This window comes from Ochotona princeps, chromosome 1 (genome assembly GCF_030435755.1).
Source record: "Ochotona princeps isolate mOchPri1 chromosome 1, mOchPri1.hap1, whole genome shotgun sequence".
NCBI lineage: Eukaryota > Metazoa > Chordata > Mammalia > Lagomorpha > Ochotonidae > Ochotona > Ochotona princeps.
Window position 1 is genome coordinate 116421519 of NC_080832.1, and position 16457 is coordinate 116437975.

Sequence of the window (16457 nt, forward strand, 5' to 3'; positions counted from 1 at the left end):
CAAGGCTGAAGTGCCAGCTTCGCTTGACTTGTAGCACTCAGCAGCCCTGACACTAACATCACAGGGCAGCTGGCTCAGGTGAGTGTTCCAAAGGCCTTAAAAGCTGTAACCAGGAGCAGCTGTCTCTGAGGCAGCCGTGGAAATGGGTAGACTCTGTCTTAAGCACCTATATAACTGCAACATTGACACAATGTCTCACAAGCTAAACACTGTGTTCAGGGGTTTTGCTAAGTGACCCATATACCAAGAGGCAGAGCTGGGTAGCTGCTCATTTCTGGTCCTTTTGCTCCTCTGCCCCAGCCGGTGTGACTATTTTTGCACATATCCAAGCGGACCTGTGGTCCCTGAGCAACCCTGCACCTTTGCTCTGTGCGTGTGTGTGTTGTGTTATGTATCCATGGAATACATGATATGTGTGCATGTGCTGTGAGTACACATGTATGTGCCCACATGGTAAGTGCACGGTATGTTTTCACGGACACTTAACGCATCTGTTGTGCCCTGTGTATCCTGGTTTTCTTGGCCGTTTCTGTGATGGCTTGCCTCTTGTGGTGTGTATGCATACCTACAGATGTGTGTACACAACCTACAGGTGTGAGATGGTGCGTGTGTATCTGTGGTTCCTTGACCTTGCTGGGTCAGTGTTCTAGCAGGGTGGACAGACCTCCTGAGAGGAGCCCTTCCTGCCTCCCCAGGGGCATGGCCTGTGATGGAGCTGGGGCTGAACTATAGTTTATGCTGTTGTGGTCCGCTCTAAAGCTGCCACATGCCCTGACATGTGCCTGCTGCCCAGGGGCCTCACCAACCCCCATTCAGGACGTGCTCTCCGGCTCTGAGGGTTGCACCGGCCAGGTCTCCACCCCTCCCTTTGCCTAATCGTCGGAATTTCCAGCTGCACCAGCCAGCCAACTGCTCTCCAGCGGAGGGAGGAGGAGTCACCATGGCCCGCCCAACCCTGGACAGTACATAAGGAACCCCTGCACCCTGCCGGCCAGTACTCAGCTTCCTCACTCCAGCCACCGCCATGTGTCACTCTCGCAGCTCGCTACCCAGCATGACCATCCAGCCAGCTCCGACCCCTGTCTCCTCCACCAGCCCAGGACACCGGCGGGGTTCTGGACCTGAGATCTTCACATTTGATCCTCTCCCTGAGCCAGCTCCCGCACCGGCCACCCGCACCATCTCCTCTCGCGGGTACAAGAAGCGAAGCCGCAGGGTTCTCTACCCTCGAGCAGTGGTGAGTGTCTCCCGAGTGGACAGACGCTGGGGGGAGCGCGCCGTCGCCCTAGTGCGCCTGGGGAGCCACACTGGGCACCAGTCAGCCTAGACCTGACCTGTCTTCTTTTATGACTACCCTCAGGTGCGGCGCCAGCTGCCCGCGGAAGAGCCGAATCCTGCCAAGAGACTCCTGTTTGTGCTGCTCACCATCATCTTCTGCCAGATCCTGATGGCTGAGGAAGGTGTATCGACGCCCCTGGAGCTGCAGGACGTCCCCAGCACCGAGTCTCCCGAGCCTACTCCAGCGCCCCAGATCCTAGAGCCCTTCAACCTGACCTCAGAGCCCTCGGACTACGCTTTGGACTTCAGCACTTTCCTCCAACAACATCCAGCTGCCTTCTAAGGACTCGTCCCCCCAAGACAATTGGAAAAAACCAACCAACACCAGATGTAGCTGGTGCATGAGAGCGTATCCCAAACTGGGACTCCCGAGGCAACTCGAACTCTTACACTACACAGCTTGGGCGCCAGTCGCGTGGCCGCCTCTACGGGGCAGGAGACCGTCATTAACTTAATTCTCATTGCTCCTAACTCCTATTTAATATGTATTTATGTATGTCCTCCTGGGTGATGGAGGGATGTATGTAATATTTATTGTTTTAACTTATGCAAGGGCGCAGCATTATGCCCCTCTGCTGTAGAAATGTCAGGGCATGCATATGCTGTATTTATTGAACTTGGTGGGGTTGGTGGAGGTGGAGGGAGAGTGGGAGGAAGGGGTGGTGGTGATGGGTCATGGCTTTCGTGGGTGACATCTCAACCCACGGCATCTCAACCCTGCGCGTCGCTGGCGCAAGACTGCGGGGGCACTGCTGGGAATCAGGTCCGTGGTCGTCGGCCTCCTCTGAGTCGCCCCTAAGGGGCAGCGGCGGGATCGGGGGTCTGTGGGCTGCGGGGGCGGCTGTCGGGTTCGCCCAGTATGTTCTGTGAACACAAATAAACCTAACCTGGCCATCATGGATCCTCCGAGTGTGCTTCCTTCGGCAAGCGGCGACGCCCCCTCCTCCCCGCCTTCAGGGGCCCTCGGGAGGGGAGTGGCCACCTCCCCGAACCCCTCTTCCCAGAATCACGGAACCGGCCGCCGGATGCCATTCGTTGGTGGCGGGCTCTGCGGTTTCTCCTGTCACCCGCGGTAGAGCCCGAGTGTGGCAACCCCGCTTCCTCCCGGGGCCGGCGCCTGAGACGCGGAAATCTCGTCCTGCTCACGGGGCGGAGCGCGCCTGGGCCGGGGTGGGCCTCGGGCTCCGAAAGGGCGGCGGGGAGCAAGGCGACCCGGGGGAGCGGGCGGGCCGCCCGGTGCGCTCCGAGCGGGGCCTGTCGGGAAAGGGGCGGGCCGTGCGCGGGGGGCCGGGGCCCGGGGGAGGGTCGGCGGCGTGGGGCGGGCTCGCGGCTGCCGCAGCACCACCAGCAGCAGCAGCAGCAACAGCGGGGCGCGGCCGGCTGGAGGGCCCTGCTGGCAGGGACACCCGTGCGCTAGCGGCTCCTGCTCGGCTCCCGGGGCGACCGGGAAGGTAAATCGGGGAGGGGAAGTGGAGTCCGCGGTCTCGGGGCGTTGGAGAAGAGAGGGGACGGAGTGACCGGAAGCGGCAGGGAGGGGGTCGTTGGGAATTTTCGGGGTTGCATAGGGAAGAACCTTAGCGGACCCAGGAGTGTGGAAGGGACGGGTGGGCCTGATAATGAAAGATTCACGCCGTGCCCCCCCCCCACTCCAGCGCGCGCGTTCCCCGTGCGCAAAGGCCTTCTCTCCCTCTCCTGCAGCTCTCTTGAACCATGTTTTTCACCTGTGGCCCGAATGAGGCCATGGTGGTCTCTGGTAAGTACCCCGGTTCCGTCTCAGCCGCTGTGAATCTAGTTGCCGCCCCCTCAGCCTCTCCCTGCCAGCTCCCAGCGTCAGGCTTCTGCCCCCTGACGGCCACAAGAGACTCTCTTACCACGCCCAGTTATCCCCTGCCCAAAGCCAGGCTGCCTTCCTGACCTGCTCTGGGTCCCAAGCTGGCTCCTCGGGCTAGTGGCCTGCCCCAGCTTCCCAGTCGCTCACTTCCCTTCCCTTTGCAAGTTTTTGCCGAAGCCTCCCAGTCATGGTGACTGGAGGCCACCAGAGACTCGCTGTCACACCCATCTTCCCCCTACCGAAGCCCAGGCTACCCCAGGCTGCACTCTGGGTCTCATCCTGTACCTTGAGACACCTGTCCTGCCTGCAGAGGCTCCCTGGCCACTCACTGCCCCTCCCCTTGCAGGTTTTTGCCGAAGTCCCCCGGTCATGGTGGCTGGAGGCCGCGTTTTTGTCCTGCCCTGCATCCAGCAGATCCAGAGGTGGGTGGGTCCCGAACAGCCTGAGAACCTTGGCTCACTGTCTCTTTCGCTCCTCCCTTGCTTACTGTCTGTCCCTTCTTTCCCCCTCAGGATCTCCCTCAACACACTGACCCTCAATGTCAAGAGTGAAAAGGTTTACACCCGCCACGGGGTCCCCATCTCAGTCACTGGCATTGCCCAGGTGAGGCTCTCAGAGCCTTTCATTCCCTGAGTCCACTGCATCGTCCCCTCCCCCCCCCAGACATTCAAAGCCTCCCGGCCTCAGCTATCACAGCCACTACTCTGCAGTCTGACTTCCTCCAGGCTCCGTGTCCCAGGGGCCTTGGCCCTTGCTCCCATCTACCCCTTCTCTGGGAAGTCCTTCCCCTTTCTCTCTCTGGCTTCCTGCACCTCCATCCACCTCACCTTGGCCCCTGATCTGGCTGCAGGTGAAAATCCAGGGGCAGAATAAGGAGATGCTGGCAGCTGCCTGCCAGATGTTCCTGGGGAAGACAGAGGCTGAGATCGCCCACATTGCACTGGAGACACTGGAAGGCCACCAGAGGGCCATCATGGCTCACATGACCGTGGAGGTGGGCCTGGGAATGGGGAAGCAGAGCAAATGGGTCCTGAGGATCCACCAAGTGTGTGAGACATGACAGATCTGGGAGCTAAAAGTTTCCCCCACCCCCACATTCCCATTCTCCTAGGAGATCTATAAGGACAGGCAGAAGTTCTCAGAGCAAGTTTTCAAGGTGGCCTCATCGGACCTGGTGAACATGGGCATCAGTGTGGTCAGCTACACGCTGAAGGACATTCACGACGACCAGGTAAGGCCAGGCTGCTGGTCCCTCTGGGGCTCCTTGCTCGCCTCTCTTGAGGCTCCTTGATTCTACATTCTGCCCCCGCAGGACTATCTGCACTCATTGGGGAAGGCTCGAACGGCTCAAGTTCAAAAAGATGCTCGTATTGGCGAAGCAGAGGCCAAGAGAGATGCTGGGATCCGGGTGAGAAGGATGGGGATGTTGCTCAATCCCTTGGAGGCCTGTTGGGCACACGCCAATGGGGAAGGGAAGAGTAGGGGCTGGTAGGGCCGGGCTGGCTGGGGAAAGAGCTTGCTCTGGTTTAGGGTGAAGGCAGGGATGCTTGGAGGGAGCACTCGTCCATCCTTCTCTCTGCTCGGACAGGAAGCTAAAGCCAAGCAGGAGAAGGTGTCTGCGCAGTACCTGAGTGAGATTGAGATGGCCAAGGCACAGAGGGACTACGAGCTGAAGAAGGCTGCCTATGACATAGAGGTCAACACCCGCCGGGCGCAGGCAGACCTGGCCTATCAGCTGCAGGTCAGAACCACACGCTGGACAAGGGGGCCAAAAGCCACCCCTCTCTTTCTTTTAGTCTAACTCTGCTCTTCTGACTTTACTTCTGATCCTCCTCCTCCTCCAATGAAGGAGACATTTGCAAGATGAACATTTCAGCTGAGAAGCAGAGAGAAGGCCAAGAAGGGATGTGATCAGGGGATGGGCCATGGGTTTGGGGCAGGTGATGCCCTATGTACCTGGCAGAGGAATGTGAGCCACAGGTAGCCAGCCACACTCCACTTACTAGTCAGCATTCTGGCATGCGTTTGCATCTGCCCAGAGGAAAGAATGCCTTGTGATTTGTGTAAGGACACTCCACAGGCTAACAGTAGCTGTCAAGGATGTGAGAAAGGAAAACGGGAGCCCAGGCATGGAATCCTGTAAAGTGTGCACAGCCCTGGATGTTGCAAGGAAATACAGCCCATCCTCATTATTCATGCTTTCCTTATGGGAGCGCTTGCCTGATCATTCAGAACTGCTGGTGCGTGCAGCATGTCCATGGTCACTAGGACCTGCAGCAAGGAATGAAAAATCGGAGTTGCTTTCAGCAATATCTTTTTTTTTTTTTTTTTTTTGAGATTTGTTTTTATTGGAAAGGCAGATTTACAGAGAAAAGACGAGAGAGAGAGGAAGGTCTTCCATCTGCTAGTTCACTCCCTAAGTGGCCTCAACATTCAAAGCTGTCCTAATCAGAAGCCCGGAGTCAGGAGCTGCTTCCAGGTCTCCAAGTGGATGCAGGGTCGCAAGTCTTTGAGCCATCCTCTGCTTTCCAAGGCCACAAACAGGGAGCTGGAAGGGAAATGGAGCAGCTGGTGCCACAGAGTAAATGATCGGCCTGTTGAGTCATAGTGCTGACCCCAGCAGTGTTGTTTTATAAGTTACCTACCACCTCTTTTCTCCAAACTTCTGTGCTTTTTGTTAATGAGTTCATAGGCTTAAGTGGTCTGGCGTTACAGTGCTATCTGATGGTGCTTAGCATGAGAAGGCCATGCTATGCCTTACTCAGAAAATGCATGTGACGGAAAAGCTTCATTTAGGCACAAGTTACAATCACATGACCTATGGGTCCAGCACAATGGCTCAACTGGCGAACTCTCCACCTCCAAGCACTGGGATCCCATATCAGCACTAGTTCTTGTCCCAGCTGCTCCACTTCCCATCTAGTTCCCTGCTTATGGCCTGGGAAAGCAGTACAGGATGGCCAAAATCCTTGGGACCCTGTACCCACATGGGAAACTCAGAAGAAGCTTCTGGGTCCTGGCTTCAGATTGGCTCAGCTCTAGCCACTTTGGCCATTTGGAGAGTGAACCAGCAGATGGAAGATCCTTGTCTTCTCTCTGTAACTAAATAAAAATAAATAAAATAAATAAATAAAAATAAATAAACCTTTAAGAAAAATCACACAACTTGTGATCTGAGATATGTTCACACAGAAGCATAAAACAAGGGTATGTATTAGTGAGTTAATGAAAATGTGACCACAGGCTCACAGGAACCTAGCCCTAGGAACAAACTAAGCATGAGCTAATCCCATGTTCACAACTATTTTCTAGAACAGAACCACCATGAATAATGAGGATCAGCTGGGCTTTGTGCACTTGCCCCAGAAGAAAGTGCTTTGTTAGGAATTTTGTTTTTATGGAGAGTTTTCAGGTCAAGACACCTATAGTCATGACGAGGCCTGACAGGTGGCTGAGGATGGCGTAGGGCTTTGCTGCTCAGAGCGTGGTCTGCCTGGCAGCAGTGTTGCCAGAAAGCTTGTAAGGGAAACCAAGCCTCCGGCTCCTGAATCAGAGCCTGCATTGTTGTACAGTGCCTCGCTGAGTCCCTAGAAGGCTGCTGTGAACATTGGGAGCTGAGAAGCATTGTGTAGTGGAGACGGCTAGCACACAGGGAGACCATGAATAAGCTGCCCAACTTTCTAGACATGGTTCTTCTTGTCTGTCAATCAGGAGATTAGGCTGACTGGGTGCTGTTCAGCATTTATCAGTTTCTTGTTATGTGCCAGGTGTGGTTAGTTGCGTTGGGAACGGGTTTATTCAACAGCTATCTATTTAGTGCCTATTGTGTGCTAGACATGGTTTTAGAGATGAGGATACGAACACTGAGAAGACAAAGATTTCATATAGAGTTTACAACATACAGGAAATAGATAAGAAGGAAATGGACTTTACAGGCGTTAATGGTTTTACTTAAGTGCTGTGAGGAGAAAAAACAGATCAATATAAAAAAATAGAGGGGCTGCTCCACTGAGGCCTGGAAGAGTCAGAGGGAACTCCCACAAGGCAGTGATATTTGAATCTGGATGAAGAGGAGAGGGTAACATGGAGTTGTGTAATGATAACCTAGACCCGTGTTGCTTAAACAGTTCCCTGTAGCTGGCGGCTGGGTAGGGGGACCAACAACTGCCAAGGCCTGAAACAGAAAGAATGGAATGTGTCCCAGGAATGGGTAGGGTATTTCTGATGTGGCTTAACCAGTGTGTTGTGAGTGAGGGGAGGAGGCAGGGCCAGATTCCACAGGTTTTTGGTGGCCTTGAATAGAGTTCAAAGCACAACAGAAAACACTGGAGCCAAGGCCTCATGAGCGTCAGTGTGATGTCTCATGGAGAATGGACGGTCAGAGAAGAAAGGGGGCCAGAGATGTGCTACATCAGGTTAAGCTGTCACTTAGGCTAGCATCCTGTATCAGAGAGTTGGTTTGAGTCCTGGTTGCTCTGCTTCCGACCTTGCTCCTTGCTAAAGTTCCTGGGCAGGCAGTGGAAGCTAGCCTAGTTGTTTGGACCTCTGCTAACCATGTGGGAGGGCAAGATGGAGTTGCTGGCCATTGCAGCCGTTTGGCGAGTGAATCAATAGATGAATTCTCTCTCTCACTCTCTCTCTCTCTCTCTCTCTCTCACCTCTTCCTCTCTGTGTCATGCTGCCTCTCAGCTACATAACGTATTGAGTACCAAATGCTGACAGCCATTTCTCAGCCCCACTTAGCTCCAGGGACTTCTGTCTTCCCATGAGTTAGAAGATTGTTCTAGGGACCTCGACCCGTCCAATCCCAAATCAGAGGTTCCTGTGTACATAGCCTGCCTAGACCACCCTGGGGTGAAGTTCAAAGTCAGCAAGCCTCTCCGCCATCCATCCTTAACACTGCCTTCAGTTTTCCACCTTCGGCACTGGGAGCAGACAGCAGGGATTACCTAAAGAACAGGGGAGGCAGAGGCCAAAACCCCAGCAGAGCAAAGCAATTTGAAGGATGAATACTGGCAGGAAGAGGAAAGCTTGTATGAAGTTACTGGTTCATTGAAAAGGCAGAGAAATCAAGGGAGAGAGAAAGCTATACAGACTTGTGGTTTGGTTTGGTTTTTGAGATTTTTTTTTTAATTGGGAAGTCAGATTTACAGAGAGGAGAAACACAGATCTTCCATGCACTGGTTCACTCCCCAAGAGACCACAACAACCGGAGCTGAGCCCATATGAAGCCAGGAGCCAGGAGCTTCTTCCAGGTCTCCCAAGTGGGTGCAGGATCCCAAGGCTTTGGGCCATCCTCAACTGCTTTCCCAGGCTACAAGCAGGGAGCTGGACAGGAAGTGGAGCATCTGAGACATGAACCAGCACCCATATGGGATGCTGGCAGATACAAGGAGAGAATTTAGCCACTAGACTATTGCACCAGGCCCTGGATTTTGTGTTTATATAGATATAAATAATATAAATATATATTTATAAATAAATATATGCACATATCTATCCATTTATTTATATATATGTGTGTATACACACACACACAAATTTTAGAAGATTTTATGAGTCAGAAGCTCCTGACTCCTGGCTTTGGATAAAATCGTTGTAAAATGGGCCAGGCTAAATCCAGGAGCCAGGAGCTTTTTCCAGGTCTCCAGTGTGGGTACAAGGGAACTGGGCCATTCTCTGCTGCTTTCCCAGACACATTAGCAGGGAGCTGAATCAGAAGTGGAGAAGCTGGGACTCAAACCAGTGCCCATATGGGATGCACTGTAGACTGTGGTATAACTGTGCCACAGCACCAGACCCAAAGTAAACATTTTAAAAGCCCAAAGTCACCCTACATGCACTCACACACACCAAATCCAAGCCTGGAATTGATGGTGGCCGCATTAGGGGTATCGCAGCAAAGACCAGGAGATGTGGGGGGACTTACATGGGGCCACGGAAGTGGTTTGTGTTCACGGTGTTCAGACTGGAGGGAGGCACAGATGAGAAGTAGAAAAATGCGGAGCTCCTGAGAGGAACGCATCACCTGGCAAAAAAAGAGAACAGGACCAGGTCCCAGTTCTGATGCTGAGGCTGCCTGGCTCTGAGGGTGAGGTTGGTCAGGGTGTGTCCAGGCTGCACTGGGCTCTGTGGGGGAAGCAATTCCACGGGCCAGAAGAGCGGCAGGGGAACCCGGCTTCCTGGTCCCTGTCCTGTTTTATGTCCTATGCTGGATCCCTGGCTTCTCTCTGTGATCCTTGAGCACTTGCTCTGACTCCAAGCTCCCCTCCTACCCAGGTGGCCAAGACAAAGCAGCAGATCGAGGAGCAGCGGGTGCAGGTGCAGGTGGTGGAGCGCGCCCAGCAGGTGGCAGTGCAGGAGCAGGAGATCGCCCGCCGAGAGAAGGAGCTGGAAGCCCGGGTGCGGAAGCCGGCCGAAGCTGAGCGCTACAGGCTGGAGCGCCTCGCAGAGGCTGAGAAGTAAAAGTTCCTTCTCCTCCCCTAGTCCCCCTACCGCGCCGCATGCCCCAGGAGAGAGCCCGGAGCCTTTCGCCCCTGTGACGGCTGCAGGAGGCTCTGTCCTGCAGCGACAGAGGCCCCTCCTCAGCTCCTTGCTGCTCTCCCCTGGTCCCCAGGTCCCAGCTGATCATGCAGGCGGAAGCCGAGGCCGAGTCTGTGCGGGTGAGTTAGCTCCAGGCTCTAGATGGCTTGTGGAGAGAAAGGGGGGCTGCTGCCTAGGTGGGGATTTCTCCTGAGCGCTTCCTCTGGCCCAACTGTCCTGTGTCTTCAGATGCGTGGGGAAGCCGAAGCCTTTGCCATAGGGGCCCGAGCCCGGGCTGAGGCCGAGCAGATGGCCAAGAAGGCGGAAGCCTTCCAGTTGTACCAGGAGGCTGCTCAGCTGGACATGTTGCTGGAGAAGCTCCCACAGGTCAAGGGCGCTTCCCGGGTGCCAGGAGGGGAAGGAGCAGCACCTGGGCCTGAAGTGGGATGCAGTGAGGGGCTTGGGGAGAGTTGGGCTAAAACACCATAAACCAGGGGGTGGGACTTGCCAGTGAAGATGGATAAACTGAGGGGTATAAGCCTGCAGGGTGCTTGTTTAAGTATTCTGTGACACTAGATCACTCAGCAGGTATTCAGATGGTGCCTCTCCCCTACCAGGTGGCCGAGGAGATCAGTGGTCCCCTGACCTCAGCCAATAAGATCACCCTGGTCTCCAGTGGCAGTGGGGCTATGGGGGCAGCCAAAGTGACTGGGGAAGTGCTGGACATCCTGAGCCGCCTGCCAGAGAGTGTGGAGAGACTCACAGGGGTCAGCATATCCCAGGTGAGGGGCTCTGGGATGGGGCCTGTGCCCCAGGTGGCTGGGAGCTGGTGTTCTGTGGGTGGACCTGGCGGCTTGACGGGCTGACAGCACTTTGTGTGCGCCAGACACAGGGCTAGGTTTCTGCATGGAAGTGAGGCTTGGTTGGTTTTGAAGCAAACCACTCTCAGGGAATCTTGCAAACCAAAGACCCTGAACTTCCCACACCTACTTTTATGCAGCTGGGGAAGCTGGGCTGCCTGTCTCAGAGCTTGTGGACTTCCGCAGGGCCCTCACTGGAGCCTGCTTGTGATCCCACGGCATATCCATTTCTCTGTACCTCAGTTTACCACCAGTAGGTCAAGGAAAGGTCAGAGAACAGGCTTGGGAGCCAGTTTGCGGGAATACTGGCTTCAGGGCACCTAGATGTAACCCCACTCAAGTTAACAGCTCCTCTGTCCCTGTTGCCTCACCTGGTGGTTTGAGCAACAGAAACAACTTTGTTGAATTATTAAAGGAGATTGTGTAAGTGTCCAGGGTTTGGAACAGGATCTGGCCCACAGCACTATGCATATATTAAAGCAAATATATGCAAGAACAGGCTTTAAAACATTTGTGGAAAATATGTATTACAGAAAAAAAAACTGCAGAGTTCAAACTGTTTGCACCAAAATAAGCAGAGTTTCCTTTTAATTCCATTTTCCATAATACATAAAAGCACTGGACCGTGCCAGTGACCTTCAAGCTAGGCTCCTTGGAAGCTCAAAGCAGCCTTCAGTGGGAGATTCAGAGATAAGCAGTCTGTGCAAACAAGGCTCTGGCCCCTCAGAGCTGCCTGGGGAAAGGGCTATGGCAGGACAGCACTAGGGAGTCTCCTGGCCATGCCTGTCTTCCCCATATCCCCTCATGGCAGCCTGGTCACACCCACCTTTGTCTTTCTGCCAGGTGAACCACAAGCCTCTGCGAACGGCCTGAGCCTCTGCATGCACCATGGCACCATTGCATGTGCTCCGGCCTGCCTCCCTGAGCAAGTCCTCTGACAGAGGGGTCCTGCCCTCACCTCTCCTTGCCAAATAGCCTGTGCCTTGTTGGAGGGGGATGGCCCCCATCCCAACCCCAAGGGCCAGCCAGCCTTCTCATGAGTCCACCCCCACCCATCCCAACTTATTTAACTTCCTGATTAAACGAGTAACTGAGACTTGTCTGGAATTCTTTTAAGACTAAACTATAGTCTGTAGGTTTTCATCTTGTTATAATGGGAGAAGACAGTAAAATAAACACTTCTATAAATGAATGCCACAGGCTCAGCATTTGGTAAAGGCAAATGCTACTTGTGACTCCTGCACCCCACACAGGAGGGCCTGAGGTTCAAGTCCCAGCTCTACTTCTGATTCAGCAGCAAATGGCCCAAGTACTCAAGACCCCCCCACACACACACCACCCTATGGGACTCCTGACATCAGGCCTAGCCCAAACTAGACTGTTGAGGCTGCAGACTACCTGGTAGTGCCCCCCATTAGTCACTCACAAAACTCAGGATCTCAGCAAGAGAAAAAGGCATCCTTTACAGGCCCTATCTTGAAGGGATCTTCAGCTGTACATTCATGGAAGTGTGACACACTAGAGACTGCTAGGGTTCAGCCTGGGTGCCGCTTCCCGTGCTTTCCTGAACCTGAGCCTTCCACATGCCGGGTACTAACTCTGATACAGCAGTGGGACTGGGATACCTAGGGATTAGGATGAGTGAGGGTCCAGCCCTGTGATCACCTGGGCAGCCAAGAGATAACAGTGTAACTGGATCAGGTTCTGCAGGTCACCAGCCATCTTCCCTAAATGAGCACACATCTGGCCACTTTTTTAAAAATTCCTGTTTATTTTTGGCTCCTGGGGCAATGTCATCTTTTCAATATGAAAAAAAAAAAGCAAATTCAACACAAAATAGAAATCTGAAGTGTGGGACAAAACCAAAGGGATGGGGCAAAGAACAGAAGAGATGAGACGCTGCAGACAGGGCACCCTATCTCCTCTGGGTGGCAGGCCAACCTTCCCAAGCCATGTCAGGGGGATGGATAGGGGTGGGGAGAGCTACTGGGGGGGCTTAGGGACCGAGGCTGGTCCTTCAGTCCGGAGGAAATGAAACAGAAGAGTTGAGCTCAGGACAAACCTAGAGGGAGACCAGGGTCGGAGATAATACTGTTAACACTCCCTGAAGCTGAGCTGCATCACAAGACACCTGCACGTGATGGGCTTCTTCCCACCTTTCTTCGCTGCTACTTGGACTTATCTGGATTCCCTGCCCATGGCTTGTTCTGAATGGCAGATAACCCAGATTCTTGGGAGAATTATTTTGGAAAACAGAAAGAAAATATGAACTGGACAGATATGGGAGGAGTGGGCACCAGAAGGAAATACATGGCAGATTTTTACGTTTCCTAGAGTGGAAAGAGAGGAGACATTGAACAAACAGAAGATTTATTGAGCTCCTACTTTATGCCAGGCACTGTTCTAGACACCCCCCCTTCCAAGAGAGAAAAATGAGAGGCAGCAACACAAACTCTGAGGGAGAGGACAGGGCAGCTGGAGGGCAGCAGAGGGGACTGAGACGCCTGGGGGGCTCCGCCTTAGGCTTCCTCTTCAGCCTCTTCCCCGAAATCCTCTTCCTCTTCTGCGGTGGCATCCTGGTACTGCTGGTACTCGGAGACGAGGTCATTCATGTTGCTCTCAGCTTCGGTGAACTCCATCTCGTCCATGCCCTCGCCCGTGTACCAGTGCAGGAAGGCCTTGCGCCGGAACATGGCCGTGAACTGCTCTGAGATGCGCTTGAACAGCTCCTGGATGGCTGTGCTGTTGCCGATGAAGGTGACTGCCATCTTAAGCCCCCGGGGCGGGATGTCGCACACAGCCGTCTTCACGTTGTTGGGGATCCATTCCACGAAGTAGCTGCTGTTCTTGTTCTGCACGTTCAGCATCTGCTCATCCACCTCCTTCATGGACATGCGGCCGCGGAAGACTGCAGCCACAGTCAGGTAGCGACCGTGTCGGGGGTCACAGGCAGCCATCATGTTCTTGGCGTCGAAGACCTGCTGAGTGAGCTCAGGCACAGTAAGGGCTCGGTACTGCTGGCTTCCACGACTGGTGAGAGGGGCGAAGCCGGGCATGAAGAAGTGGAGACGCGGGAAGGGTACCATGTTGACCGCCAGCTTGCGTAGGTCAGCATTGAGCTGGCCGGGGAAGCGCAGGCAGGTGGTGACCCCGCTCATGGTGGCAGACACCAGGTGGTTGAGGTCGCCATAGGTGGGCGTGGTCAGCTTAAGGGTGCGGAAGCAGATGTCGTAGAGGGCCTCGTTGTCAATGCAGTAGGTCTCATCCGTGTTCTCCACCAACTGGTGCACAGACAGCGTAGCGTTGTAGGGCTCCACGACAGTGTCGGACACCTTGGGCGAGGGCACCACGCTGAAGGTGTTCATGATGCGGTCGGGATACTCTTCTCGGATCTTGCTGATGAGCAGTGTGCCCATGCCTGAGCCGGTGCCCCCACCGAGCGAGTGGGTCAGCTGGAAGCCCTGAAGGCAGTCACAGCTCTCGGCCTCCTTCCGCACCACATCGAGCACTGAGTCGACCAGCTCGGCCCCCTCTGTGTAGTGGCCCTTGGCCCAGTTGTTGCCTGCCCCGGACTGACCTGCAAGGCGTCAGGGGGAAAGCTTCATCAGTGAGGCATGGGAAGCTGCATGGCCCCCTTTGCAACTCAGTTATTCTCTTGGATGGGCCTACCATCTCCCCCCCCACCCCCAGCTCCTGCAATTCGCCTGCTTGGGCGGTCAGCACCTCCTCCCTACACTTTCACATCACAGCCTACATAAGCTATTCAGAACAACTCTTGGCTCATGTCCTCCCAATATCCAAATAGGCTAGATGTAATGGTACTTAATAAAGCTGTCTGTCTAACTCACCAAAAACAAAGTTGTCTGGTCTGAAGATCTGACCAAAAGGACCTGAGCGAACAGAGTCCATGGTCCCAGGTTCTAAGTCCACCAAGATAGCACGAGGAACGTATTTGCCACCTGCAGGAAACAAAGCAGAGATGTGAGAGGGCGGCTAAAGACTCCGAATTGGGAAGCCAGCTGAGCCGGAAGCTGGTGGTGTCATTCCACATCCTGCCACTAGGTGGTAGCAGAGCTGTGTGGGTGCTGGGTCTCCAAAGGGAAAAGCCCCCAGCTTCACCCTAAGGGAACGGGGAGTTGCCTCCCCCTAGGATGCCAGGGGAACGAAGTAAAGGAAGGCCTGGAGGATGGCTTAGTAGGCCACGCCCTCACCTGTGGCTTCATTGTAGTACACGGAGATGCGGTCGAGCTGCAGGTCGCTGTCGCCGTGGTAGGTGCCGGTGGGGTCGATGCCGTGCTCATCGCTGATCACCTCCCAGAACTGCGGGGGCGAGAGGAGGAAGCTGAGGCCCCTTCAGCCGCCGGTCATCTCCAGCAGTGTGTGGCTGTGCGGGCCTGCCATTCCCGAGCAGCCTCCCCGTCCTCCATGCCGGGCACCGCCCGTCCACGCGGCGCAGCGCGGACCCGCGCGCCACTGCTGCAGTCGGCCGGCCCCGCCCTCCACGTGACCGGCGCGCGCGCACGCCAAGCCGCCGACAAAGGGAGGTGTCGGGCGCGGGGGCGGAGCCAAGGCCCGACATCACCACACCGGGGCGGGGCTTGCGGACAGGCGCTGGGGAGCAGGTGGGCGGGGCCTCGGAAGGAGCGCGCCCGGCCCCGCCCCCGCAGGGCCCGCCCTTCTGCAACAGCGTCGCCGCACTTCCTCCCCGCCCTGCCCCCGCTACACTGTATCAGCGCGCGCAAAAAAAAAAAAAAAAAAAAAATTCCCCCTAACCTCTCAATTTTTTTTGTTCTCTCCGCTTCTTCCTCCTAGTTTTAAACTGAGCGTTTTTCCCCCCCACGCTGGTCTTGGAGGCCTCACTGAAGGAAGAATCGAGCCCCATTTCTCTCGCCAGGTCTTCCCATGCGCTCACGCCTTTAAGACCCCTCTGAGGGGAGACGAAGAGGCGCTAAACGATTGCCGCACATTGTCCTTATATGCACGGGAGCCCTCGGGGCCAGCATCCCCACACCTCGCTGAGGGCCGCAGCGCAGCCCCCCAGCGAAGCACCGGGCCCCCCTCAGCCGCGGCCTCGCCCCTTACCCCTCCACGTCTCTTGGCCCAGAGGGAGCCGGTGGATGCACGTGGCGGACCTCGCCCCGCTTTGTCTAGGGCCCCCTTCCTCATTCCGAACTCCCCAGGGCTCGGACCGTTAGAAAACGCTCTTTCCAGTCAAACCGGTGCAGGTCCCGTCTCCCCGCCCCGCGAGCACAAAGAACCTTCTTCCAAGAGCAGCCCCCCAAGGTGGGACCAGCCCAAGCGCACTCCCCACGTTTCCGTGGGCCAGCGCTGGCTATGGGCGTGAATTAGACTCATCGAGGCGCCTACTGCGGGGAGGAACAAAGCTCGGGGAAGAGTGGAGACTGCGGTGGCCCCAAAAGCGTCCTCATGACGGCTTGGGATTCTCTCCTTTAACGGGAAGAAAAGCACCTCCAAGCCGCGGTTTCAAAGGCTTACCTTGGCACCGATCTGGTTGCCGCACTGGCCGGCCTGGATGTGCACAATCTCCCTCATGGCTAGAAAATTTAATTTTCTTTTTGGCTCAAGATGCCGTTACGAGGCAAGGCAATAATGCAGTATAGCTTATTTTCCCCGCCTCTCTCTGGGCGTCGCAGGCGGGAAGGATGGAAGGCGCCCGGGAGGTTCCAGCAGCGAGGTCCGAACGCGGCGGCACCAAGGTTCGGAGAGGGAGAAAAGAGAAGGGAGGGCGCAGGAGGGAAGGCGGGCAGGGCGGGGCGCGCGTGCGCGGGCTGCAGGCGGGCGGGCGGCCCGCGCCTTGCTCCGCAGACAAAGCCGCCCCGAGCCGGGCGCTGATTCGTCGGGGCCGGTCACGCACCCGCACGCCCATTGGTCTCCGCCGCGCTGGC

At 55.5% G+C, this 16457-nt stretch overlaps 3 protein-coding genes across 6 annotated transcripts; 2 read left to right on the forward strand and 1 right to left on the reverse strand.

The window, feature by feature from the left end:
- The first annotated feature begins 998 nt into the window (after positions 1–998).
- On the forward strand, positions 999–1634 carry IER3 (immediate early response 3). Its single transcript, XM_058666078.1, has 2 exons — positions 999–1237; positions 1361–1634. The coding sequence occupies exons 1-2, from the start codon at positions 1025–1027 to the stop codon at positions 1619–1621; spliced, it is 474 nt and encodes a 157-aa protein (XP_058522061.1). The 5' UTR covers positions 999–1024; the 3' UTR covers positions 1622–1634.
- Positions 1635–2641: 1007 nt separating this feature from the next.
- Positions 2642–11442, forward strand: FLOT1 (flotillin 1). 4 transcript variants are annotated; one of them, XM_004598735.3, is made up of 13 exons: positions 2642–2789; positions 3037–3091; positions 3516–3591; positions 3682–3772; positions 4020–4163; positions 4281–4400; positions 4482–4577; positions 4758–4910; positions 9449–9630; positions 9786–9831; positions 9941–10078; positions 10309–10473; positions 11395–11442. In XM_004598735.3, the coding sequence occupies exons 2-13, from the start codon at positions 3049–3051 to the stop codon at positions 11422–11424; spliced, it is 1284 nt and encodes a 427-aa protein (XP_004598792.1). In that variant the 5' UTR covers positions 2642–2789; positions 3037–3048; the 3' UTR covers positions 11425–11442. The 4 variants fall into 4 exon arrangements, with proteins under 4 accessions (XP_004598792.1, XP_058522041.1, XP_058522050.1 ...); XM_058666058.1 differs by lacking the exon at positions 3037–3091 and having other exon boundaries at positions 2664–2789; XM_058666067.1 differs by lacking the exons at positions 3037–3091; positions 3682–3772 and having other exon boundaries at positions 2750–2789.
- Positions 11443–12311: 869 nt separating this feature from the next.
- TUBB (tubulin beta class I) lies at positions 12312–16296 on the reverse strand. Its single transcript, XM_004598738.2, has 4 exons — positions 16048–16296; positions 14763–14871; positions 14400–14510; positions 12312–14128 (listed from the first exon to the last, which is right to left on the reverse strand). Exons 1-4 carry the CDS (start codon positions 16102–16104, stop codon positions 13071–13073), a joined length of 1335 nt encoding a protein of 444 aa, XP_004598795.2. The 5' UTR covers positions 16105–16296; the 3' UTR covers positions 12312–13070.
- Positions 16297–16457: the final 161 nt, after the last annotated feature.